General features: G+C 54.4%; 1 protein-coding gene across 7 annotated transcripts in view; it reads left to right on the forward strand.

Moving 5' to 3' along the window:
• LOC103346593 (carnitine O-palmitoyltransferase 1, liver isoform) overlaps positions 1-26,269 on the forward strand; it is an 82,108-nt gene that overhangs the window by 20,052 nt on the left and 35,787 nt on the right. For 2 of the 7 annotated variants that reach the window (XM_089307400.1, XM_089307403.1), the window contains exons 1-2: positions 13,689-13,835; positions 25,064-25,216. In XM_089307400.1, coding sequence (XP_089163526.1) covers positions 13,740-13,835; positions 25,064-25,216 — 249 coding nt within the window. In that variant the 5' untranslated portion in view covers positions 13,689-13,739. Of the gene's footprint in view, positions 1-13,379; positions 13,492-13,681; positions 13,836-22,137; positions 22,249-25,063; positions 25,217-26,269 lie in introns of those variants that run through there. The other 5 variants (XM_051827863.3, XM_089307404.1, XM_051827858.3 and 2 more) reach the window with 5 other exon arrangements.

Consider the following 26,269-nt stretch of genomic DNA (forward strand, 5'->3'; position numbering starts at 1 on the left):
GTTTGGGGCACTGCCTGGCAGCCCATGCGCGCTCCTGGAGTTGTTTGCCTTTGTTTGTTATAGTTGTTCTCATCCCCCTTCCCCTCCAGGCAGGTAGAGGCAAAGCCTTTGGCAGTTAGCCTCAGCAGACGCCCAGAGGCAGCTGCCCACGTTAGCTTTAACTTGTCCTTCTCAATTTTTTCTCCTTTTATTTTTTTGCCTTTTGAGAAGTTTCCTTACTTTTTTATAGCTTGAACATACATCTAAAATGTTTTAAATATTTAATTCAATGTTGTGAAATGTTTTTCTTAAGAAGGTGATTTGTCAGGGTGGCCAATGAGTTCAGTTCATCTCAGGTCATTTAAAAATTAATTTTGGCCCGGTTGCCTCTCTTCCAGGCCAGCTCTCTGCTATGGCCCGGGAGTGCAGTGGAGGATGGCCCAAGTGCTTGGGCCCTGCACCCCATGGGAGACCAGGAGAAGCACTTGGCTCCTGGCTTCGGACCAGCGCGATGCGCCGGCCGCAGCGCACCAGCCACGGCGGCCATTGGAGGGTGAACCAACGGCAAAGGAAGACCTTTCTCTCTGTCTCTCTCTCTCACTGTCCACTCTGCCTGTCAAAAAAATTAATTTTGGGGGGCCAGCGCTGAGGCACAGCGGGTTAACGCCCTGGCCTGAAGCGCCAGCATCCCATACGGGTGCTGGTTCAAGACCCAGCTGCTCCACTTCTGATCCAGCTCTCTGCTGTGGTCTGGGAAAGCAGTGGAAGCCTGCATGCGTGTGGGAGATCTGGAAGAAGCTCCTGGCTCCTGGCTTCAGCTCCGGCCATTGTGGCCAATTGGGAGCGAACCCATGGATGGAAGACCTCTCTCTCTCTCTGCCTCTCCTTCTCTCTCTGTGTAACTCTGACTTTCAAATAAATAAATAAATCTTTTTTAAAAAATTAATTTTGGGGGGCCAGCATTGTGGCATAGCAGGTAAAGCTGCCACCTGCAGCGCCGACATCCCATATGGGCACCAGTTCAAGTTCCATCTGCCCCACTTCCAACCCAGCTCCCTGCTAATGTGCCTGGGAAAGCAGCAGCAGATGTCCCAGGTGCCTGGACCCTGCACCCATGTGGGAGACCCGGACAAAGCTCCTGGCTCCTGCCTTTGGACCATCCCTGTTCTGGCCATTGACAGCCATTTGGGGAGTGAACCAACTGATGGAGGATCTCTCTTTCTCTCTCTCACTCTCTCTCTTTCTTTCCCTTTCTCTCTTTGTACTCTGCCTTTCAAATAAAAAAAAATTTTTAAGATTTATTTATTTGTTTTTTTGAAGATTTATTTATTTATTTGAAAGTTGGAGTTACACAGAGAGAGAAGGAGAGACAGAGAGACAGAGAGAGAGAGGTCTTCCATCTGCTGGTTCATTCCCCAAATAGCCACAACGGCTGGAGCTGCACTGATCCAAAGCCAGGAGCCAGGAGCTTACTCCGGGTCTCCCATGTGGGTTCAGGGGCCGAAGCACTCGGGCCATCTTTCACTGCTTTCCCAGGCCATAGCAGAGAGCTGGATCGGAAGTGAAGCAGCCAGGTCTTGAACCGGCGCCCATATTGGATGCTGGCACTGCAGGTGGGGCTTTACCCGCTAGGCCACAGCACCAGCCCCTCAAAAAATTTTTTTAAATTAATTTTTACAAAAAATTTAAATTTATTTTATTTATTTGAAAGGGGGAAAAAAAGAGAGGAGAGAGGTCTCCCATCTGCTTCAAGTGTCCCAGATGGGGCTGGGACAGACTGAAGCCAGGAGCCAAGAAAAACACATGGGTATCAGGGACCCAAGGACTTGCGCCGTCACCTGTTGTCTCCCAAGGTGTGCGTTAGCCGAAAGCTGGAATTGGAAGCAGAACTGAGAGTTACGCCCAGGAACCACAGTATGGGATACGGACGCCCGAGTGTTGTCTTAACCTCTAGGCCAAATGCTCACCCTGTCCTGCCTTTTCAACCACCAAGACTCTCACATTCAGGGACACCATGTGCCTGAGCTAAAGGAACCCTGTGTGGTGCTGACACGGGACACAGACCCGTGTGTGACACAGGAGTGTGTAGACCCTGTGTGGTGCTGACACAGGACACAGACCCGTGTGTGACACAGGAGCGTGTAGAGCGTGTGTGGTGCTGACACAGGACACAGACCCGTGTGTGACACAGGAGCGTGTAGAGCGTGTGTGGTGCTGACACAGGACACAGACCTGTGTGTGACACAGGAGCGTGTAGACCCTGTGTGGTGCTGACACAGGAATACAGACCCGTGTGTGACACAGGAGCGTGTAGACCCTGTGTGGTGCTGACACAGGAATACAGACCCGTGTGTGACACAGGAGCGTGTAGACCCTGTGTGGTGCTGACACAGGAATACAGACCCGTGTGTGACACAGGAGCGTGTAGAGCGTGTGTGGTGCTGACACAGGAATACAGACCCATATGGGATGCTGGCACTGCAGACAGAGGCTTTACCTATGAGGCACAGCACTTGGCCCCAGTTTCAGTGGTTTAACTTAGAAATGATGCAGACATTTCATGAATGTCTGTTACTAGATTTAACATACCATGATTTTTATGTCGTTACTGAATAAGATTTGTGAAAGTCTGGCAGGCTCATCTGTGCACCCTCCTCGCATTCACATTCCCCTGGTGTATTCATTCCTAGCAGTTGTGCTTGAACTACATTGTACACAAAACTGTTTGAATTGGCTCAGAAAAATGTCACCCCAACACATGCCACTTTGGTACACTGAGTACTTTGAGCCAATATCACTTGAAAAGTAAAAAATGCTGGGAGAGACTTTCCCTGGACTCCCCTGTCTGCCCAAAGATATGCCCTCCTTAGGGCTCTGTCGGGGTCTCCAGCCCGAGACTGGCCTCTGACCAGCAGGGGCAGCACAAGCACTCCCGACGAGGTGGACGGAAAGGTGAGGTCGACGGGTCAAGAACACTGCAGGCACCCGTGAGTTCTGTGGAAGCAGGCGCTTTATTGAGGAAGCGTACAGGCTTATAAAGCTCACGAAGGACATGCGCAGTAGGGGAGCCAACCAGCAAGAAGGTCGTGCAGGCGTGGGTGGGCCACGTACAGGGGCATCTCAAGCAAAGTACAGGGATCACGCACTGTCCAGGCGTCTGGAACCAAAGCGCACCTACCCCTGCCGGTGGTCTGATCTTAACCACAGCAGCCGCAAACACGCCAGGAGCATCCGCCAGGCGCCATGTGTAGTGGAGGTTTTAGGCAGTGCCCAGCAGGGCTCGGCTGCCATCAGGTCTCACCTGGTGCCGTCATCTGGTGACAGCCCAGACAAGTGTCAGAGACAGCACAGAAGCACAGAAATGTTGAACATGGTTCTCCCCACTGTTCTTTAAAACTTTCACGACTGAGTGTGTCATACAATTTATTTATTTATTTATTTTAAAGATTTTATTTATTTATTTGAGAGGTAGAGTTACAGACAGAGAGAGGGAGAGACAGATGGAAAAGTCTTCTATCTACTGGTTTACTCCCCAAATGACCACAATGGCCAGAGCTGAGTCAATCTGAAGCCAGGAACCTCTTCCGGGTCTCCCACGTGGGTGCAGGGACCCAAGTGTTTGGGCCATCCTCTACCCTTTCCCAGGCCACAGCAGAGAGCGGGATTGGAAGAGGAGCAGCCAAGACCAGAACCAGCACCCATATGGGATGTTGGTGCCGCAGATGGCTGGCCACAGCGCCAGCCCCCATCATACAATTTATTTTCATTGTGCAGTCCACTCTTTTTTTTTTTTTAAGATTTATTTATATATTCGAAAGTCAGAGTTACACAGAGAGAGGAGAGGCAGAGAGAGACAGAGAGAGAGGTCTTCCATCCAATGGTTCACTCCCCAGATGGCTGCAATGGCTAGAGCTGCACCAATCCGAAGCAAGGAACCAGGAGCTTCTTCTGGGTCTCCCACGTGGGTGCAGGGGCCGAAGGACTTGGGGCATCCTCCACTGCTATCCCAGGCCACAGCAGAGAGCTGGATCGGAAGTGGAGCAGCCGGGTCTTGAACTGGTGCCCATATGGGATGCTGGGGCTTCAGGCCAGGGTGTTAACCCGCTGAGCCACAGCACCAGCCCCATGCATTCCACTCTTTTACAGTGTTTGCAGCTTTATGATCTTACATAAGGTGACTTGAGTAACTTTGGGGAAAGTGGAATGAAAAGATACGCGTATTTTGGTGCAAAAAAATCTTGAGATCCATACATATCAAGGGTCTTCAGAAAGTTCCCTGAAGACGCATATCATGAAAAAGTATGTGGGGCCAGGCACTGTGGGGTGGCAGATTAAGCTGCTGCCTGTGGTACCGGCATCCCATATGGGTGCCAGTTCAAGACCCGGTTGCTCCACTTCTGATCCAGCTCCCTGCTGGGAAAGCAGCGGAGGCTCAAGTGCTTGGGCCCCTGCACCCATGTGGGAGACCTGGAAGAAGCTCCCGACTCCTGGCTCAGCTTGGCCCAGCCCCAGCCCTTGTGGCCACTTGGGGAGTGAACCAACAGATAGAAGACCACTCTCTCTGTCTCGTCTCGTCTCTCTCTCTGTCTCTTCGCTCTCTCTCTCTCTCTCTCTAACTCTGCCTTTCAAATAAGTAAAATAAATCCTTAAAAAAAGTATTCATGCATTTTGAAATCTTTTGTACCAAAATAAACACAGTTTCATCCCATTTTCCCACAAACTTTTTGAAATGCCTTTGTGTATGTAAGTGACAAAAAGCTTGTTTTAACACATTGTGAAAGGAACATGAGGCTGTCAGAACCAACATGCAGATGTCGGCCCTAAGCCAAAGATGAGCAACTGAAGCCTGAAGGTTGTGAAGGGGAGGCTCAGGCGCAGGGTCCCTGATTTAGCCATCACAGGAGACCTGCCGGACACACAGCACACAGGCCCTCAGGCGCAGGGTCCCTGATTTAGCCATCACAGGAGACCTGCCGGACACACAGCACACAGGCCCTCAGGCGCAGGGCTCCCTGATTTAGCCATCACAGGAGACCTGCCGGACACACAACACACAGGCCCTCAGGCACAGGGTCCCTGATTTAGCCATCACAGGAGACCTGCCGGACACACAGCACACAGGCCCTCAGGCGCAGGGCTCCCTGATTTAGCCATCACAGGAGACCTGCCGGACACACAACACACAGGCCCTCAGGCACAGGGTCCCTGATTTAGCCATCACAGGAGACCTGCCGGACACACAGCACACAGGCCCTCAGGCACAGGGTCCCTGATTTAGCCATCACAGGAGACCTGCCGGACATACAGCACACAGGCCCTCAGGCGCAGGGCTCCCTGATTTAGCCATCACAGGAGACCTGCCGGACACACAGCACACAGGCCACTACAACCTAGTACAAAAAGTACTTCTTTCTTTTTTAAAAGACTTATTTTATTATTTATTTGAAAGTCAGTTATACAGAGAGAGATGGAGAGGCAGAGAGAGAGGTCTTCCATCTGCTGGTTCACTCCCCAGTTAGCCGCAATTGCCAGAGCTACGCCAATCCAAAGCCAGGAGCCAGGTACCTCCTCCTGGTCTCCCATGCAGGTGCAGGGGCCCAAGCACTTGGGCCATTCTCCACTGTCTTCCCGGGCCACAGCAGAGAGCTGGACTGGAAGAGGAGCAACCGGGACCAGAACCGGTGCCCATATAGGATGCCGGTGCTGCAGGCGGAGGATTAACCAAGTGAGCCACGGCAACGGTCAGCTCTGCCTTTCAAATCAACAAATAAATCTTAAAAAAAAAATACTTCTATAAGAACAGTTGCCTAACTGCAGTCTTCTACCTCTGATAATGTCACCCTGGTTATTATTCACTATGGCCAAAGATTATTGTTTCAAGATATTTGCTAGAGTCCTCCTCGTATTTGCCTGGTGAACTTCTTTCCTCAGCCTCTCGCAGCCTGCCTGCCCTGCTGTGCATTCCCACTGCAGTGCTCTGCGACTCAAGGTTCTTCGGAGAATCTCTGATTGATTTTTGGTTGCCAACATCTAGACAAAATGCTCTTGTGTTATAATCAACGCTGACAATTCTGGAGGCATTCATGTTTTTAATTTTTACCAACAATTTACAATCTAGCTTTACTCACCAAAGAGTATTTCAGATCACATGAACTAAAAGGCATTTGAATTAGTTTATATTTTTCAGAGAGAATATTTTATCTAAGTCCTTTTTCTTCTTTAAATTAATTAAGTAGAGCAACTTATAAATTTTGGCAACATTGTCCAGAGATGAAAAGTATCACATACACAAAGTACACACACACACATATATACACACACATACACACACACTCACAGACACACACAGACACACACACAGACACAGACACACACACACATACACAAACACAGACACATATACACACACTCACACACATACACACACATACATACACAGACACACGGACATACACACATACACAGACATACACACATACACATATACACACATACACATACACACATACACATACATACACACAGACACATATACACACATACACATACATACACATACATACACACACATACACAGACACACACATATACACATACACACTCAGACACATATACACATACACACACTCACACACACATACATACACACACATTCACAGACACACAGACACACTCACAGACACACACATACACACAGACACACACACATATATACAAACACAGACACATATACACACATACACACACATACACACATACATACACTCACAGACAAACACACTCACACACATATACATACACACATACACACTCACAGACACACACATACACGCTCACACACACATACACAAACACAGACACATATACACACAGACACACACAGACACAAACACAGACACATATACACACGTACACACACTCACACACACATACACACACACACACAAGACACACATGCATATAGAGGCAGACCTTTCAACTTCCACTCTAAAACTCTTGCCATGTGCCAAGTCCAGTGATTCAAGACGTACTAGCAGGGGACAAGATGAAGTTACCTGTTCAGATGGCCATTGCTTTTCATCTATTTTTGGGGAAAGCCTTTAAGATTTTTTTCTTTGCTTAATTTCCAAATAGTTCTATTTTCTACCTTGTTTCACTGATGCGTCTTTCCTTTATAAGTACAACTCTAGGGCTGCCTGGCAATTGAAGGACTGATAGTCTAAAATGAGGAAAAAAAGGAAAGGGGGGGCCGGCGCTGTGGCATAGCGGGTAAAGCCACCACCTGCAGTGCCAGCATCCCATGTGGGTGCCGGTTTGAGTCCCGGCTGCTTCACTTCCAGTCCAGCTCTCTGCTGTGGTCTGGGAAAGCAGTGGAGGATGACCCAAGTGCTTGGGCCCCTGCACCCACCTGGGAGACCTGGAAGAAGCTCCTGGCTCCTGGCTTCAGATGGGCACAGCTCCGGCTGTTGTGGTCAACTGGGGAGTGAGCCAGCATGCCTCTCCTTCTCTCTCTGTATAACTCTGACTTTCAAATAAATAAATAAATATTTTAAAAAAGAAAAGAAAAGAAAGGACAAGTATACAATGTAAATTTTTTATGGAGAGTTTCAAAATAGCCAACTCAATGCCAGGAAGTGCATTTTGGAGTCTGCTTTGGTTGCGTAGGCGGCCTTGTCACCTTATCTCGCTCACCTCGTTTCTTAACTACATTACTGATTCCAGGGAGGGGCCCATTAAGGAAGAGAGCAAAGTAAGCATTCTCTCAGCTTGCTGAGCTTTTGGTTTTTGACTTTTGTTTTTTTTCAGCCCACGCAGGGCGTACATGCCTGTAGATCCAGAGTCTAACAGGATAAATGTGGACCAGTGTAGGGGGACCAGTGAATCCTTACACTATGGCAAGAAATACGTGACTCACCCCCTAGGGAATAAGCCCTCCGAGTCCCCGTTTCATTGTCTCCTGGGCTTACAGTAGCAATGCACTCTTGGGCCAGTATTGTGGTATAGCGGGTTAAGCCACCATCTGTGATAACCACACCCAACATGGGTGCCAGTTCGACCCAGTTCTCTGCTATGGCCTGGGAAAGCAGTGGAATATGGCCCCAGTACCTGGGCCCCTGCACCCACATGGGAGACCCAGAAGAAGCTCCTGGCTCCTGCCTTTGAGCTGGCACAGCCCAGCCATATGGGGAGTGAACCAGAGGATGGAAAACACAGTCTGGCTGGGGCCGTGGCTCACTTGGCTAATCCTCCACCTGCGGCGCCGGCACACCAGGTTCTAGTCCCGGTTGGGGTGCCAGTCCTGTCCCAGTTGCTCCTCCTCCAGTCCAGCTCTCTGCTGTGGCCAGGGAGTGCAGTGGAGGATGGCCCAGGTGCTTGGGTCCTGCACCCCATGGGAGACCAGGAGGAAGCGCCTGGCTCCTGGCTTCAGATCAGCGCAGCACCGGCTGTAGCCCACCGGCCGTAGCAGCCATTTGGAGAGTGAACCAATGGAAGGAGGACCTTTATTTCTCTTTCTCTCTCTCACTGTCTAACTCTGCCTGTAAAAAAAACAAAAACAAAAACAAAAACAAAACACAGTCTGTGTCTTTTCCTTTCTCTGTGTAATACTGACTTACAAATAAATTTTAAAATCTTTAAAGAAAATAGCAGTGCTTGCCGGCGCCGCGGCTCACTGGGCTAGTCCTCTGCCTAGCGGCGCCGGCACCCCGGGTTCTAGTCCTGGTCGGGGCGCCGGATTCTGTCCCGGTTGCCCCTCTTCCAGGCCAGCTCTCTGCTGTGGCCCGGGAGTGCAGTGGAGGATGGCCCAAGTGCTTGGGCCCTGCACCCCATGGGAGACCAGGAGAAGCACCTGGCTCCTGCCATTGGATCAGCGCGGTGCGCTGGCTGCGGCGGCCATTGGAGGGTGAACCAAGGGCAAAGGAAGACCTTTCTCTCTGTCTCTCTCTCTCACTGTCCACTCTGCCTGTCAAAAAAAAAAAAAAATAGCAGTGCTCTCAGTCTGTGTATTAGCTGTGTTAGCACAGCACTGGGTGTACAGCTTGGACATAGCTGGTGTCTGGGGCGAGGGTGGTGCTTCCAGGTGTCCAGAGGGAGCAGACACACCAGCCATGTAAGTGTGTAAATGTGTTCACCTTTCTGTAAGGACTTTCGTGCGGCAGCCTGAGATGGGCTTGCCCAGTAGGGCCCTTGTCTGTTGTTGAACAGGTGCCTTGTTGCTGTCGTTGAATGCTGTGTTCTGAGAGTTGTGTGGGAGAGGGAAGTGCCATGACGCATTATTGGAGCCCAGTCTCCACAGGTGTTGCACGGTGGGGCCACTTGATCCACTTGATCTTGAACTGTGACCTCCGGACTGTAGGCTGAATAAACCTTTTCTTTCCAGGAAGCTCCTCTCAGCAGTGTCTGGCCTTTAGCTTAGAGCAGAGATGGCGCTGCCTTGTCCCCGGAGTTCACCCTCGCATTTCAGTATTTCCGTTTCCTCTGCGTGCGAAGGAGGCAGCAGGCGATGGAGTCCTCAGGTCCCTGCCACCCACATGGGAGACCAGGATGGAGCTCTGGGTTCCGGCCTTGGCCTGGTCCAGCCCTCGCTGGTGCTGTGATTTGGAGAGTAAATGGTGACTGGGAAATACCCACCACACCTTTGCCTTTCAAATAAAAAAAATACTTAGACAATTTTGGATTGCACTCCCCCCAATCTGAGACTATGGGTTTGCCAGCAACATGATTTCCTTGCTGGGATTATCTTTGGCTCTGTGGCCTGTTTAGCCCACAACAAAAGCTGTCCCACCGTGGCAGCAGCAGTCTCCCTACTGCAGTGGGTTAGGCCACAAGCGTAAGCGCAGCAGTGCGTTCTGGGTGTCTCCTCACTCTCCCCACATTCAGACCCTGGACTGACCTGGGATTCCCGGGGATGTGCCCTTGCCTGTGCCCTCTTCATGTGGTGTCCTGCCTGGCTCACTGCCAGCTGCCAGAGTGCAGAGCAGGCTGGTGGAGCATGCCATGCACACCCCTGTCCCCACCTGAGCAGGAATCCTGAGAACAAAGCATGAATAGGGAGCTCCTTGCAAGAATAAACGTGGTTTTTTTTTTTCAAAAATTTATTTATTTATTTGAAACAAGTTACAGAGAGAAGGAGAGAGAGAGAGAGAGAGAAGGTGAGAGAGAGAGAGAGAGGTCTTCCATCCGCTGGTTCACTCCCCAGCCGGCTGCAACAGCCAGAGCTGTGCTGATCTGAAGCCAGGAGCCAGGAGCTTCCTCCAGGTCTCCCACGTGGGTGCAGGGGCTCAAGCACTTGGGGGCCATCTTCCACTGCTTTCCCTGGACCATTAGCAGGGAGCTGGATTCAAGTGGAGCAGCTGGGACTCCCCCCATCGACCAGATGGGATGCTGGTCTCACAGGCAGCACTTCAGCTGTGTGACCAGCTGTGTCTCAGTGCCCCACCCCCTTGTCACCAGCTGTGTCTCAGTGCCCCACCCCCTGTCACCAGCTGTGTCTCAGTGCCCCACCCTCCTGTCACCAGCTGTCTCAGCACCCCACCCCCTTGTCACCAGCTGTGTCACCAGCTGTGTCTCAGTGCCCCGCCCCCTTGTCACCAGCTGTGTCACCAGCTGTGTCTCAGCGCCCCACCCCCTGTCACCAGCTGTGTCATCAGCTGTGTCTCAGTGCCCCACCCCCCTGTCACCAGCTGTGTCTCAGTGCCCCACCCCCTTGTCACCAGCTGTGTGACCAGCTGTGTCTCAGTGCCCCACCCCCTGTCACCAGCTGTGTGACCAGCTGTGTCTCAGTGCCCCACCCCCCTGTCACCAGCTGTGTCTCAGTGCCCCACCCCCTTGTCACCAGCTGTGTCTCAGTGCCCCACCCCCTGTCACCAGCTGTGTCACCAGCTGTGTCTCAGTGCCCCACCCCCTTGTCACCAGCTGTGTCTCAGTGCCCCACCCCCTTGTCACCAGCTGTGTCTCAGTGCCCCACCCCCTGTCACCAGCTGTGTCACCAGCTGTGTCTCAGTGCCCCACCCCCTTGTCACCAGCTGTGTCTCAGCGCCCCACCCCCTGTCACCAGCTGTGTGACCAGCTGTCTCAGCGCCCCACCCCCTTGTCACCAGCTGTGTGACCAGCTGTGTCTCAGTGCCCCACCCCCTTGTCACCAGCTGTGTGACCAGCTGTGTCTCAGTGCCCCACCCCCTGTCACCAGCTGTGTGACCAGCTGTGTCTCAGTGCCCCACCCCCTTGTCACCAGCTGTGTCTCAGCGCCCCACCCCCTGTCACCAGCTGTGTCACCAGCTGTGTCTCAGCGCCCCACCCCCTGTCACCAGCTGTGTCACCAGCTGTGTCTCAGCGCCCCACCCCCTGTCACCAGCTGTGTCATCAGCTGTGTCTCAGCGCCCTACCCCCTTGTCACCAGCTGTGTCACCAGCTGTGTCTCAGTGCCCCACCCCCTGTCACCAGCTGTGTCATCAGCTGTGTCTCAGTGCCCCACCCCCCTGTCACCAGCTGTGTCTCAGTGCCCCACCCCCTTGTCACCAGCTGTGTCACCAGCTGTGTCTCAGTGCCCCACCCCCTTGTCACCAGCTGTGTCTCAGCGCCCCACCCCCTGTCACCAGCTGTGTGACCAGCTGTCTCAGCGCCCCACCCCCTTGTCACCAGCTGTGTGACCAGCTGTGTCTCAGTGCCCCACCCCCTTGTCACCAGCTGTGTGACCAGCTGTGTCTCAGTGCCCCACCCCCCTGTCACCAGCTGTGTCTCAGTGCCCCACCCCCTGTCACCAGCTGTGTGACCAGCTGTGTCTCAGTGCCCCACCCCCCTGTCACCAGCTGTGTGACCAGCTGTCTCAGCGCCCCACCCCCTTGTCACCAGCTGTGTCACCAGCTGTGTCTCAGTGCCCCACCCCCTTGTCACCAGCTGTGTCTAAGTGCCCCACCCCCCTGTCACCAGCTGTGTCTCAGTGCCCCACCCCCTTGTCACCAGCTGTGTGACCAGCTGTGTCTCAGTGCCCCACCCCCTGTCACCAGCTGTGTGACCAGCTGTGTCTCAGTGCCCCACCCCCTGTCACCAGCTGTGTCTCAGTGCCCCACCCCCTTGTCACCAGCTGTGTGACCAGCTGTGTCTCAGTGCCCCACCCCCTTGTCACCAGCTGTGTCTCAGCGCCCCACCCCCTGTCACCAGCTGTGTCACCAGCTGTGTCTCAGCGCCCCACCCCCTTGTCACCAGCTGTGTCTCAGCGCCCCACCCCCTGTCACCAGCTGTGTCACCAGCTGTGTCTCAGCGCCCCACCCCCTTGTCACCAGCTGTGTCTCAGTGCCCCACCCCCTGTCACCAGCTGTGTGACCAGCTGTGTCTCAGTGCCCCACCCCCTTGTCACCAGCTGTGTCTCAGTGCCCCACCCCCTGTCACCAGCTGTGTGACCAGCTGTGTCTCAGTGCCCCACCCCCTTGTCACCAGCTGTGTCTCAGCGCCCCACCCCCTGTCACCAGCTGTGTCACCAGCTGTGTCTCAGCGCCCCACCCCCTGTCACCAGCTGTGTGACCAGCTGTGTCTCAGCGCCCCACCCCCTTGTCACCAGCTGTGTCTCAGTGCCCCACCCCCTGTCACCAGCTGTGTGACCAGCTGTGTCTCAGTGCCCCACCCCCTTGTCACCAGCTGTGTCTCAGTGCCCCACCCCCTGTCACCAGCTGTGTGACCAGCTGTGTCTCAGTGCCCCACCCCCTGTCACCAGCTGTGTCTCAGTGCCCCACCCCCTGTCACCAGCTGTGTCACCAGCTGTGTCTCAGTGCCCCACCCCCTTGTCACCAGCTGTGTCACCAGCTGTGTCTCAGTGCCCCACCCCCCTGTCACCAGCTGTGTCTCAGTGCCCCACCCCCTGTCACCAGCTGTGTCTCAGTGCCCCACCCCCTGTCACCAGCTGTGTCACCAGCTGTGTCTCAGCGCCCCACCCCCTTGTCACCAGCTGTGTCTCAGCGCCCCACCCCCTTGTCACCAGCTGTGTCACCAGCTGTCTCAGCGCCCCACCCCCTTCAGCTGTTCTTTAGGAAGAGCCGCTCAGGGCTGGAGAGCGGCCTCAGGCTCTGGGCTTCCTTCAAGACAGCCGACTCAGTATACAGAATGGTCATCCTTGCACAGATTCCTTCCGCCAGTGCCCTCCTTTGGCTGTCTAACACCTGCTAAAGTTAGCTATGGGGTAGGGGCGGCCCCTGTCCCCGAGGGCCTGGTGTCCATTTCCATTCTGCTCTGGTTATGGGCAAGTCAAGTCCCCCACTTGCAACAGTGTCCTCCAGGTCACGTCTGCTCCAGCCCAGGAACCCAGAGCGCGGGTCCCAGTGCATGCAGGCTGTGGTGGGGCTGACGGACAGGATCTGGGGTCCGAGGGGGTGATCACGGTGACCTTGAGCTATTCCGATCTTTTCTAGGAGCATTCTGGGCGTCTGCGTCTGGTATTAACCCCTAGAGATCAAAACGCCCGACGCTTCACCAGCTGTGTCTCAGTGGCTGGCAGCACCCTGGGGCTGCAGTAGACTATTGGTAAGCTTCTGTGAAGTGAACGAGTGAGTACTGTGCTCAGACGATTGGCCCCGTATCTCTTACTAACGAGGGAGGAAATTCGTTGTCCCTCCGTTAAATAAATGAGTTTCTGGAGGGACAGGCACCACAGCTGACGCTGACATGGCGCCTGCTCCTACCGAGGAGTGCTCTAACCGTCCCCGCCTTCGCTGGTTAAGCTTTATCAAGACTCCAGGGCAGCTTTAATAATTCTGCTACTCAGCCAGCCAATGGGCTGCGGGCGGCCTCGCCTACAGCCAGCCCTGCCCGGGCCCGCCGGCTCGTCCTCCGCAGGTGCCGCCGCCGCGCCGTGCAGCACCGACTCGGTAAGGCTGGGCTGCGCGGGCGGGCCGGGGGCGGGGGGCGCGCTGCGGCACCGGGTCCAGGCAGGGACGCCGGCGGGGTCCGGATGCTGCGCGGCTGGGCAGCGTAGGAGCGGGGCGCCCAAGGGAATTCCAGCATCTTCGCGTGGCGGGATTCGTGGATAACTCAAAACCAGAGCGGGGCGCGACTCGTCTGTGCCCCTTAGGGTCAGTCAGCCCGCGGGGTCCGCCCTGTGCGGGGCGGAAGGACGCTCGGCCCCCGGCTGGGCGCGGCGCCGCCGACCCTCTCCCCGCCGCGCAGCGGTCAGGTCGCACAGTGGGCGCGGGGCTCCCAGCGCAGCCCGAGCGCGACGGTGAGCAGGACCGGGCTCTCCCCGCAGCTTCCGCCGCCGGTCGCGGGCAGGTGGGCGCGAGAGGCTGCCAAGGCCGCGCCAGCCCCGGAGAAGGCGTGGGGCTCCGGAGCCCAGTGGGCCAGGGCGGCACCGCGGCCTGAGCCCAGAGCGGCCGCTTTCCTCGTGCGCCGGCGGCAGTCCTGCTTTGCTTCTTGGAAGCGGAAGGAAACGCAGATGAAGGCTGATCCTACTTTTTTAAAACGAAAATACTTTGAAGAGATAAAAACCCCAAGTAACTATCTGATTAAGCACAGAGCCGCGCTCCCAACAGGTCCCCCTTCCCAGCAGGTTTTGTAGGAAACTGGTGACTTAGTGAGTTACTGAATAAAATGAAAGGCAGTTTAACCTTTTGAGGCATGGATTTTGCTGCGCAGGCCTCCTGGTTCTGGTCACTCTGTTAAGGTAGCTAAGTGCACATGAGCCTGTGTGTGTGAGGGGCTGAAGAAAACGGGAAGAAACTGAGAATTTTTAAAGAAAATAAATTCTCGTGTAATGAAACGAGGACACAGGCCCTGAAAACAGAGCAGCAAGTACACCTGCCGTCAGAGCCCTTGTCCTGTGACCCTGCTAGGTGGGCTGCAGCCTCCCCTGCCCTGCACCAAGGAGACGTTCCGTCTGATGAATTCCTGGGAAGGTTTTCGGGAACTCTAGACCTAGAAATTTCCTACCTGTAATTTTGCACAAGGGAGAAGAAAGGGGGACCCACACTCATGTCCATAAAAACTCCAGTCAGGGGGCCGGCGTTGTGGCATAGCCGGTTAGGCTGCCACCTGCAGTGCCGGCATCCCATATGGGCTCTGGTTGGAGTGCTGGCTGCGCCATTTCCGATCCAGCTGCCTGCTGGTGTGCCGGGGAAAGCAGCGGAGGATGGCCCACTGGCCCAAGTGCTGGGGCTGCACCTGCCTGGCCTACCAGGTGTACGTTCTTCTTTAGTTCTCTTTGTATAGCTTTGCTTCCTCACTTACCTCTGCTCTCTGTCTCACATCAGAATTCTGTCTTAAACAGACAAGGACCCCTGAGCAACCAGTATTCAAGCATATTTGTTTCCTTCTAAACTACTAGCCAGTGAGTGAAAAGTTGATGGCAGTGCTGCCAGCAAGCAGGTCCTTGCAAGCTGTTTGGGGCCCTGGTGGGAGAGGTGCCGGGGGGGCACGGGGCTGGTGAGAATGCCGTGCAGGGTGCGTGTGGGCGTGGGGCAGGCTGATCTCCTAAGTCGATTTGGAACCATCACCATGCAGAGTTGGTTCTGTGCAGTGGTTTTGCCTCAGTTCTAAGAGCCTGTAATTACTCCTTCCTAGACTTGACCTTGCACTTGAACTCTATCTTAACATCCGTTGTAGTTTTTAAAAAGGCGAGTTTAGGAGTACACATGTTTTGCATCAAGGAGGCAGAAATCCGTGTCAGGGCCCAGCCCCCAACCTGGAAGTGGAGGGAATTAGAGTGGCCTCCCTTCCGGGGTGCTGTGTTTGGCCCCAGCCCAGGCAGTGGTCACTAAGTGACCTCAGGGCCTCAGGGGAGGTTTTGGGTGCTGGCCTGTGCATGTCCAAGCCCGGCCCTCCATGTCCATTAGTAACAACACTGTAGGAGCAGGCGCTGGGGCGTAGTAGGCTAAGTTTCCACCTAAGGCGCCAGCATCCCATATGGCACTGGTTCATATCCCAGCTGCTCCTTTTCTAGTCCAGCTCTCTGCTATGGCCTGGGAAAGCAGTGGAGGGTGGCCCAAGTGCTTGGGCCTCTGCACCCGCATGTAAGAGCCGGAGGAGGCTCCTGGCTCCTGGCTTTGGATGGGCCCAGCTCTGGCCATTGCAGCTGTGTGGGGAGTGAACCAGCAGATGGAAGACCTTTCTCTGTATTTCCCTCTCTTTGTAACTCTGCCTCTCAAATAAATAGATATTTATATATTATGTAATTATTATTTAAAATATTAATATTTTTTTATTTATTTGAGAGGCAGAGTTACAGAATGGCATAGGCTGAGAGAGAGAGGTCTTCCATCCCTGATTCATTCCCCAAATGGCTGTGATAGCCAGAGCTGGGCCAATCCAAAGCCAGGAGCCAGGAGCTTCTCTGGGTCTCCCACATGGGTGTGGGGGCCCCAGCACTTGGATCACCTTCTACTGCTTTCCCAGGCCACAGCAGAGAGCTGGATTAGTAGAGGAGCGGCTGGAACTTGAGCTGGTGCCCATATGGTACGCCAGCAGCTTTACTCTCTGTGCCACAGGGCCAGCCCCAGTAAATAAATCTTTAAAAACAAAACACTGTTAATTTCTCCTACAGCTCTGCAGTGAAGCCCTTTGGACACTCCCTGAGCTCTGTGGGTGTGTGCCTGGTTTCTGGTTTGGGCTGCAGCATTTGCCCTCGGGCAGGTATAATGAGCCCTCAACCATCCCGAAGGTGGAGCTCCGCTTTTCTGGGTGAAGTGCATCACAGCCAGTGGAACAGGATCTGAGTGCCCTTGGATGAACCAGCCATTCCAGAGCTCCCGCTAACCTTTCCCCTACTTTTGCACTGTCACGTCATGACCTGGGGGTGGAGTGGGGTATAGGTGCCTGGCTTCAGGCCATGGGAAGGTGGTGGGCGTGGGAGATGGGACAGGGTGGCTCCTTGGGCCCAGCGCTGTTGCACTTTGATCGCTTGCATTTTACCTTGGTTGGAAAAAACATTTAGTCACCCTGCAGGGTTATTGTTGGCAGGCCAGAGTTCTAAGGTTGGTGGAAGCTGAACTTGGATTCTGGAAGAACTGGGGCTTTGAGAACAAAGTGGGGTGGGGGAGCAGGGAGGGAGAGGGAAAGACAGTGCTGATGTTTCGTATTTGAGTGTCCTTTGGCGTCTGCCCTCTGCTTCTGACCCGGCTCCCCGATAACACAGCTGGGGAGGCAGTGCATGATGGCCCAGGCGCTCCACCTGGAATGGAGTTCCTGGTTCCGGACTCAACCTGGCCTAGACCTGGCCGTCGCGGCCGTCTGGGGGAGTGAACCAGCAGAAGGAACTCTGTCTCTCTCACTCACTCTGCCTTCCAAATTAATTAATTAATTAATCTTTTAAAAAAGCTTTTAAACGGGGGCCAGGATTTGACGTCCTGGTGAAGCTGTTGGCTAAGACGCCTGCGTCCCCTGTTGCAGCGCCTGGTTTGGAATCGCTGCTGCGCTTCCAGGCCAGCGTCCTGCTAATGCACACCTGGGAGGCAGCGGTGAGGGCTCGGACGACTGAGCCAGCCAACCTGATGAGGGCCAGCCCCACCTCCTGAGGACATTTGGAGACTGCACCGACGGTTGGGGGCTCTCTCTGTCTTGTCTCTCTGCCCCTCAAATAAACAAACTTTTTAAAAAGATAAAATGCTTTTTCAAGACAGAATATTCAAAATGTGTTCAAATGAGGTACCTCACACTTTAGCTTAAGGAGGCTGCCAGTGTGGTCCAATGGTAATTCCAGTCCTGTGCTTTTCTTGTGAGGATTTTGTTTGGTTTTCAAAATAAGCAGTACAAGCAGAGTTAAAAAGGGAGAAATGGGAACGCAGTGCAGAGTACGCTTCCTCCTTAATTGGCTTTCCCTCTCCAGTCACCACCACTACTGACAGTTTCTGTGATAATGTTAGAAGTAATCTGGGCTGTACAGGATATATTTTTATTTTTAATTTTCAGTTTTTTAAATTTTTTAGTCTATGCATTTGAAAGGCAGAGGACAGAGGCCTCCCCTCTGCTGGTTCTACTCCCTAAATTCCTTCAACAGCCAGGGGTGGGTCAGGCTGAACTGCAACCTGACGACTCAGTCTGGGTTTTCCGCCTGAGTGACAGGGACCCAGCTGCTCAGCCATCCCCAGCTGCCTCTCAGGTCCCACACTACCAGGAAGCTGGAATCAGGCACAGAGCTGGAACTGCAACCAGACACACAGATGTGGGGTGCAGGCTTCTCAAGTGGCCCCCAGATGCTGACTCCATGACACATTTTTAGCAGTCTACTGCTTTGCAGAACTGTGGGAGATTGTCCTGTTTGGTGATTTCAGGTATGGTGCTGCCTTTCTTCTCATGCCAACACTGAGTGAACCTTGGGTCCTGAGGCTCTGAGCTGGGATTGGCTGCCTGCTGGAGTCATGTGGCAACCTCAGTTCTGAGAAACCACCTTTGCGTTTCCTTTGTGTGCATTGTTCTGTGTCCAGGAATGTCTGGAACTCAATAATGAAAGAAATACGCTGCCGACTGAGGTGTTCCTGTCCAGGGATGTGGCAGGACAGTTGCCACCCATCAGCTGATCACTGGACGCTGAGCTCCTCGGGGAGAAGGAAAGCAGTGTTCTGTGCTCCTGATGCCGACGGTCTGGCACCTGTCCCAGGCACCGAGGGCGCATCCTAGAATCTTCCAGTCAGGGCTAAGTCCTATTTCTCTTACCAACATTGCTCGTTATTTGTTTATTTATTTATTTATTTTGACAGGCAGAGTGGACAGTGAGAGAGAGACAGAGAGAAAGGTCTTCCTTTGCCGTTGGTTCACCCCTCAATGGCTGGCGCACCGCGCTGATCCGATGGCAGGAGCCAGGTGCTTCTCCTGGTCTCCCATGGGGTGCAGGGCCCAAGCACTTGGGGCCATCCTCCACTGCACTCCCTGCAATAGGAATATTGGTAATAGGAACATTCTGTATCTTCATTTTAAAAGACCTATTTATTCATTTATTTATTTGAAAGAGTGACTGAGAGGAAGACCTCTTCCATCTACCTGAATGCCACAACAGCTGGAGCCAGGCCAGACCAAATCAGGGACCAGGAGCTCCATCTGGGTGTGCCGCGTGGGTGGCGGGGACTCAAATACCTAAGCCATCACCGTTGCCTTCCCAGGCCCATAGCGTGGAGCTGAGTTGGAAATAGAGCAGCTGGGTCTTGAACCAGCTCTGATACGGTCTGCGAGCCTCCCAGGGAGCAGCTCCACCTGCTGTGCTACTAAGTCCATTCCTGTGTTTTAATTATCTTTTAAATATTTGTTTATTTATTTTGAAAGTCAGAGTTACAGAAAGAGGGGGAGTGACAGAGAAGGGAGGGGGAGAGACAGAGAGAGAGAGAGAGAGAGAGAGCATCCACTGGTTCACTCCCCAGATGTTGCAACATCCATAGTGGGCCAGCTCAAAGGCAGGAGCCAGGAGCTTCATCTGGGTCTGCCACATGGGTGCAGAGCCCAGGCACTTAGGCCATGCTGTGCTGCTTGCCCAGGCCATTAGCAGAGAGCTGCATTGGAGTGAAGCAGCTGGACACAAACCAGCGCCCGTATGGGGTGCTGGGCTCACAGGTGGCAGCTTTACCTGCTATGCCACAATGCTCAGCCTCATGTATTTTCATTTTTAAAAGAACAAAAATGAATGAAATGCCATATACACCTAAATATCCATCTATCCACCTGTCTATATCCTTGTCTATATACCTATCCACACATCTATCTCCGTATTTTTTTTGACAGGTAGAATTATAGACAGACAGACAGAAAAGTCTTCCTTCTGTTGGTTCACTCCCCAAATGGCCGCTATGGCCAGTGCTGCGCTGATCCGAAGCCAGGAGCCAGGTGCTTACTCCTGGTCTCCCATGCGGGTACAGGGCCCGAGCACTTGGGCCATCCTCCACTGCCTTCCTGGGCCACAGCATAGAGCTGGACTGGAAGAGGAGCAACCGGGACTAGAACCCGGCACCCATATGGGATGTCGGCGCCGCAGGCAGAGGATTAACCTAGTGAGCCACGGCGCCGGCCCCCATCTCCATATTGATTAATTAGCAAGACTGTGGAAACACTGCCAGAACAGAAGCAATTTCCTAGATCTTGGTTGTTACATGAAGTCTCTTCTCGGAGGTTCCTCATCACACAGCAAAGCTGATTGTTTGTTTTATCAGACAAAGGTGGTTTCCACATCACCGTTTTCCCTGGTGTGTTTTGAAATCTGCCAGCACACTTTGCCTGGTGCTGGCCTTTCGCCTCCTTGGCGCAGACTGCTTTCTGTCTGGGCCGCGGGCCTGGGGCGCTCCTGCAGGAGCGAGGCCACTCCGCGTGAGGGCCAGGCCTGTTCCTGAAGAGAATGGGCTCTGCTAGGACGGGCATGGGTTCTGCGGCCAGCATTAGGGTTCACAGGCCCCCGGCCTCTGAGGGGAGGTCGTTTTGCTGAAAAGAATTGGTCATGAAGAAAGGAAACACGTTTGCCATATTGCCAAGGTTCTGGGGAAGGAGGTGAACAAGCTATTAAAGTGAAAGTAATCTTGCCAAAATGGAGTAAGATGCTTCAGTGTCTCCCCTCCCAATTCATTCATTTCATTTTCAATACTGGAGGACACTCTGTGGTCCTCACAATGTGGTTTAGAGAAGTAAATAAAGATGTGTGTCCATGAGAAACTAGCAACTTATTTTTGGAGCTTAAACACATGACTTAGAAGTGGGTCTTTTGCTAGCAAGTGCAAGTAAAAATGCTGAGGGACAGACAGAGTTCCTGTGCTTTGGGGATGCGGATGCAGGGGCCGAGCTGAGCAGGTCCCCAGGAGAGGGGAGCCTAAGCTAAGTGCCAAGAAGAGAGAAGTGGACAACGCACAGAACTCCCAGCTCTGGGAGGTGGCCAGTGGGCTTGGCTGGCCAGAGTGGACGTGGCAGAGAAGGTGTGGCCAGATGAACTCTGGACTGACGAGATAAGTTTTAATTATTTATTTATTTAAACAATAAACAGGTTGCACCATCTGGTTCTGCATCTTAGTGACTTTTTTTTAAGGATTTATTTATTTATTTGAAAGGCAGAGTTAGAGAGAGGCAGAAGCAGAGGCAGAGGCAGAGAGAGAGAGAGAGAGAGAGAGAGAGGGAGGGAGGGAGGTCTTCCATCTGCTGGTTCACTCCCCAAATGGCCGCAGTGGCTTCAGCTGGGCTGATCCGAAGCCAGGAGTCAGGAGCTTCATCCAGGTCTCTGATGCAAGTGCAGGGGCCCAAGGACTTGGGCCGTCCTCTGCTGCTTTCCCGGGCTCATTATCAGGGAGCTGCATCGGAACGCAAACCAGCGCAGGTATGGGATGCCAGCACTGCATGTGGTGGTCAAGCCTCTACACCGCAGTGCGCAGCCCTCCTGGTGATTTTTTGAGTAGAGTAATGTAAGGTGCTTAAGTGCTCTGGTGTGGACCTTGGCGATGCGTCTCCTCCAGTGGCTCTCAAGACTGTTGAAAACATTCTCTCCCCCCTTCCTTCTTCCCTTCCTTCCTCCCTCCCTTTGTGTGTGTGTGTGTGTGTGTGTGTGTGTGTGTGTGAGAGAGAGAGAGAGAGAGAGAGAGAGAGAGAGCAAGAGAGCGAGAGCGAGAGAGAGAGAGAGAGAGAGAGAGAAAGGAAGAAGCAGAAAGCAAGAAATCTTCTATCTGCTGGTTCATTCCCCCAGTGATTGCAACAGAGGGACTGGACAGAGCGAAGTCAGGAGCTGGATACTCCAGCCAGGCCTCCTGCAGCGTGGTGGGGCCCACGTACTTGGGGTGTGACTCCCAGCTTTCCAGGCACATTAGAAGGGAGCTGCAGCAGAAACAGAGTCTTCAGAATGTATACGGGGCTGCATCTGGGATGCAGCTTAACCTGCCGCCACCATTCTAGCTCATCCCAGGACTCCTGAAGGGTTCTGATGCTCCCTGGGGTGGCAGAGCCCTGAGTGGTTTCAGGCAGAGAGGTCTGTGGGTGATCCCTACCCGAGCCAGCAGCCAGGGCTCATGTCCACTGGGGTTAGAGGTGAAGTCGGGCTCCAGGCCACCATGCTTGCTTCTCAGAAATGACTTGTGTGTTTTCCCTGACAATGAACACATCCATGCTCCGGGCAGTGCTGGTCCACGGGGACAGAGGGCATGTTGGCCTTGGCACACTCCATACAATGCTGGACGTCCCCCAGCAGCCAGCAGGTTGCTGCCACAGTGACCCCTCTGGTTTTCCAGAGCTGACCCGAGGACTCAGAGCGGCCTTGCCTGAGGGACGTCCCCAGGGGTCCGTTCTGTCACTCACCCAGAACTGCTTGTAGGGGAGGAGCAGCCGGGCTGCTGACCGGAGGTGAGCCCTCTGCAGCCAGTTCGCTCTGCGCAGAGCTGCGGTCCAGAGGTCGGGGGCTGGGGCAGGGACCGAGTGAGTGACAGGGAGAGGGTGAGCCCCCTGTCCACCCACGTCTGCTTGCTCGTTCTCAGCTCTCTTCCTCTTCCCTCGGCCGCGTCTCTGGTGCAGCATTTGCGTCCTCTGCTCCAGGCATCCTGGGCCTGGGCGCGGGTGCACACTCTGCCGCGCAGGTTAGAACCCAGCGGTCGTGCTGTGCAAACTTCGTGGCAGGAGCCAGGACTTTTTCTCCGCCTTGGGCTGTGGTGTGCCTCAGATTCTGGGCACCCTGGGGGTGATGTAGATTAGAGAGCAACTGAGGGGGGCTCATGAGGTGTGTGTGTGTGTGTGTGTGTACGTGTGCGCGTGCACGCGCGCGCTCCTGTTTGGGAGTGGGTAGAAGAGGGAGAGCTGGGAGAGGCGTGAGGGCCAGGCTGCTGCTGGTGGACAGCTGTGAGCAGAACGAGCCCAGGCGGGGCAGCATGCCTGCCCACATGAGCAGCGGTGGGGCATGGCCCAAGAGCAGCTCTGGTCTGTTGATGCCCGGGCAAGGCTAGTGCTGGCAGTGGTCTAAAGAGACTGGTGGGAGGAGGGCACAGGCATATGGAGAAGGGGCCAGGGTGATACCCGGCTTGTATCATTCAGCATAGCAGAGAGTTTGAAAGCAGGGGTCGTGTGCACAGGTTGCAGTGAAAGCCCTGGGCAGGGCCTGGGCCGGGCAGACTGCTGGGGGCTGGGGAGCAGGATGGAGCTGCCCAGCAGCTCAGAAGCACGGGGTGAGGGGCCGCAGCAGGTGTGCCTGCTGACCGGGCAGTGGGGCTGCTCCGCAGAGACCAGTGGTTCCTTACGCGGTGTGCTGGGGATGTGGCATTGCCCCCAGCTGCCTGTGGAGGTGAGGGACTGGTGCTCGCCCAGCCCCGAGCCCCTGCGGTGCCTTGTGCCGCCCTGCTTGCGGCGGCCTCTGGAAGGCTGAGGGTAGGGAGAGGCCGCCCAGCACGAGGTGGCCGGGATCCAGACCCGGGCCCGGCCTGCCAGCTGGAGCCCACACAGCTGGCCCGCGGGCCCTTCCTCTCCCAGCCACCGGGACTCCCAGCTGTGCCGCGCCAGCACACGGGAGCAGTGCTGTGGGACGCCAGGAGTCCTGCCAAGCGGGAGGGTTGGAGTCAGAACACGCAGGTGCCCGTGGCCTCCCGCCCTCACCGAGAGGTGGCCAGAGGAGAGAGGAGGGGCAGGTGCCTCCAGGCAGGCTGGGCCTGTCTCAGGCCTTGCTGTGGCAGAAAACGGGCAGGTTCTAACACAGCGGGAAGGACTGGCACGAGCAGCCACCTTCTTGGAGCCCCTGGGCCTGCGCTGTTGGCTGCTGGGGCGAGCTGAGTGGAGATGGGCGGTGAGCAGCTGAAGCCAGGAGCCAGGTGCTTCCTCCAGGTCTCCCATGCGGGTGCAGGGGCCCAAGGTCTTGGGCCATCTTCCAGTGCTTTCCCAGGCCACAGCAGAGAGCTAGATCGGAAGTGGAGTAGCTGGGTCTCAAACTGGCGCCCATATGGGATGCTGGCGCTCCAGGCCAGTGCGTCAACCCACTTCACCACAGCGCCAGCCCCGCTCAAGCAGGTTTGACTGCAGACTCAGCCTCTGGCGGAGGCAGGCTCGGCCCTCCTGGGAGCTCTCAGCCTGTGCGTGGGGGCCCTGGATCCGTATGCTGCTCTCTGAGAGCCGGACCTCGTTTCTCAATGCAGCGCCAGTGCACGCCTGCGGCCGCTGTGCACACCTGGAGGTCAGGGCCTCCGGCCGGTGTGGACTCACTGGCGGATGTTTTGGGGTCCCCTCTGCCGGCCTCCAGGGGCTGTTGTGAAGACTGGGACTTGTCTCAGGCCCGCTAGTCACTTCCTGGGTCAGCTGGGTGTGGCCTGGGATTGACCAGGCCAGTGGGTAGTGATTTCCCCTGGTGTGGCCTCTGTGGTCATCCCAGCCTCTAAGCAGAAGCAGCTAGACAGGGGAGAGGGTGCAAAATATGGTGACAAAAATCCACATCCAGCTTTTTGAAGGTTTATTTATATATTTGAATGTCGGAGTTACAGAGAGAGAGGGAGAGACACTCAGAGAGATCTTCCCTCTGTTGGTTCATCCCACAGATGGCTGCGGGAGCCAGGAGCTTCTTCCAGAATTCCCACATGGGTGGAGGGGACCCAAGGGCTTTGCCCAGTTTGCACTGCTTTCTCACGTGTATCAGCAAGGAAGCTGGATTGAAAATGGAGGAGCCAGGACGTGAACAGGTGCCCATATGGACTACCGCTGTCACAGGCAGTGACTTTACCTGCTGTGCCACAGCGCTGGCCCCCAAATCCAATATTTTAATGAAAAACATTAAATCTCTTAAATGGGAAAAAAACTTAAAATGAATTCTATATGAAAAATTTTCTAATATCTAGGAAAGCGCATGACGCCAGTGCTGTGGCACGGTGGATTAAGCCATGGCCTGTAGCACTGGCATCCTCCATGGGCACTGGTTCAAGCCCCCAGTGCGCCACTTGTGATCCAGCTCCCTGCTAATGTGCACCAAGAAAGCAGTGGAAGAGGGCCCACGTCCTTGGGCCCGTGCACAGAGGAGAGACCTGGACGAAGCTCCTGACTTCGGCCTGGCCCAGCCCCAGTCATTGCGGTCACTCGGGGGTGAACCAGAAGATGGAAGCTCTCTCTCTCTCTCTGTAAGTCTGCCTTTCAAAGAAGTAAATAAATCTTAGAGAAGTGCTGTGCTGTGTCATGTGCTTCCACTTCTCCCCAGGTAACCGCTGAAGCTGGCAGAGGCTCACCTGGCTGCGGCCTTCAGCTCCCAGGCGCTGCGGACGCCATGGACCTGCATCGAAGCCGAGAAGTCCTTCAGGAAATCCGTCTCCCTGCACTGCATTCCTGGAAAAAGAGGATCATGAGATTCAAGGTTTTCCCATGCTTGTTTAGGTCCATGTACAGCAGATACTTTGCCACCTGGGAGTGGGTCTCGTGTCTCCCAGACGGCACGGCAGCAGCTCTATCCCTGGTGCTCAGGCGTACGGAGCAGCCTCACGTGCGTCCTGGCGCACTGAGCTCTTGAAGAAACCCGGTGAGGCAGGTAGAGCGGCTCGCATGCTGTAGAACAGCTAAGGAGACGGGCTCTGAGGGTAAGCAGCCAACCTACAAAAGGAGACTGGAGACTAGCACCCTAGATTCCTTGTCAAAAAGGACTTTTCCCGAACTTAGGCGGCTTGATTTCATAGTTGCCTTGCTGGCGGACTACTCCAGCGTGTGAACGGTCTGTGTGGTCCAGTGCTGCTCCGCCCCTCCACCTCTTCTCCGTTCTGATCACCTGCGGAGGTGGCCATTTATTTCCTTGTTTTAGTGGGAGTCTTACTTGCATTAACAAATAAGTGTGAATCGATGTGCATTTGAAAAATTAAGATCCGCTCATCAAGTGTCAAGTGAGAGCTACCCAGCCTCCCGAGGGGGCTGCCATTCAGTTTGTGGGTTCTCCAGGCCCCTCTTGCCAGACAGCCAAGGAGAGGGCTGTTAGGAGCGCTTAGAAGCAGCTGCAGTAGGGAGAGGAGTCCTGGGAGCCGGCTCTGCTGCACGGGTGTCCTGGGGTGCAGCTGATGGTTGCCAGTGAGCGAGTCTACTGCAGCGGTGGATGGCTTTCAAATAAATAAATAAATCTTTAAAAAAAGTGAATAGAATAATGATCCCCCATTGCTGGTCTTCTAGTTTTAATAGCTATCAAAACTGCCAATTTCTTTCTTTCTTTTTTCTTTTTTTTGACAGGCAGAGTTAGACAGTGAGAGAGGAGACAGAGAGAAAGGTCTTCCTTCCATTGGTTCACCCCGCAATGGCCGCTGCGGCCGGCGTGCTGTGCTGATCCGAAGCCAGGAGCCAGGTGCTTCTCCTGGTCTCCCATGGGGTGCAGGGCCCAAACACTTGGGCCATCCTCCACTGCACTCCCGGGCCACAGCAGAGAGCTGGC

Source organism: Oryctolagus cuniculus, chromosome 1 (assembly GCF_051225735.1).
Source record: "Oryctolagus cuniculus isolate XC-2025 breed Fujian yellow rabbit chromosome 1, ASM5122573v1, whole genome shotgun sequence".
NCBI lineage: Eukaryota > Metazoa > Chordata > Mammalia > Lagomorpha > Leporidae > Oryctolagus > Oryctolagus cuniculus.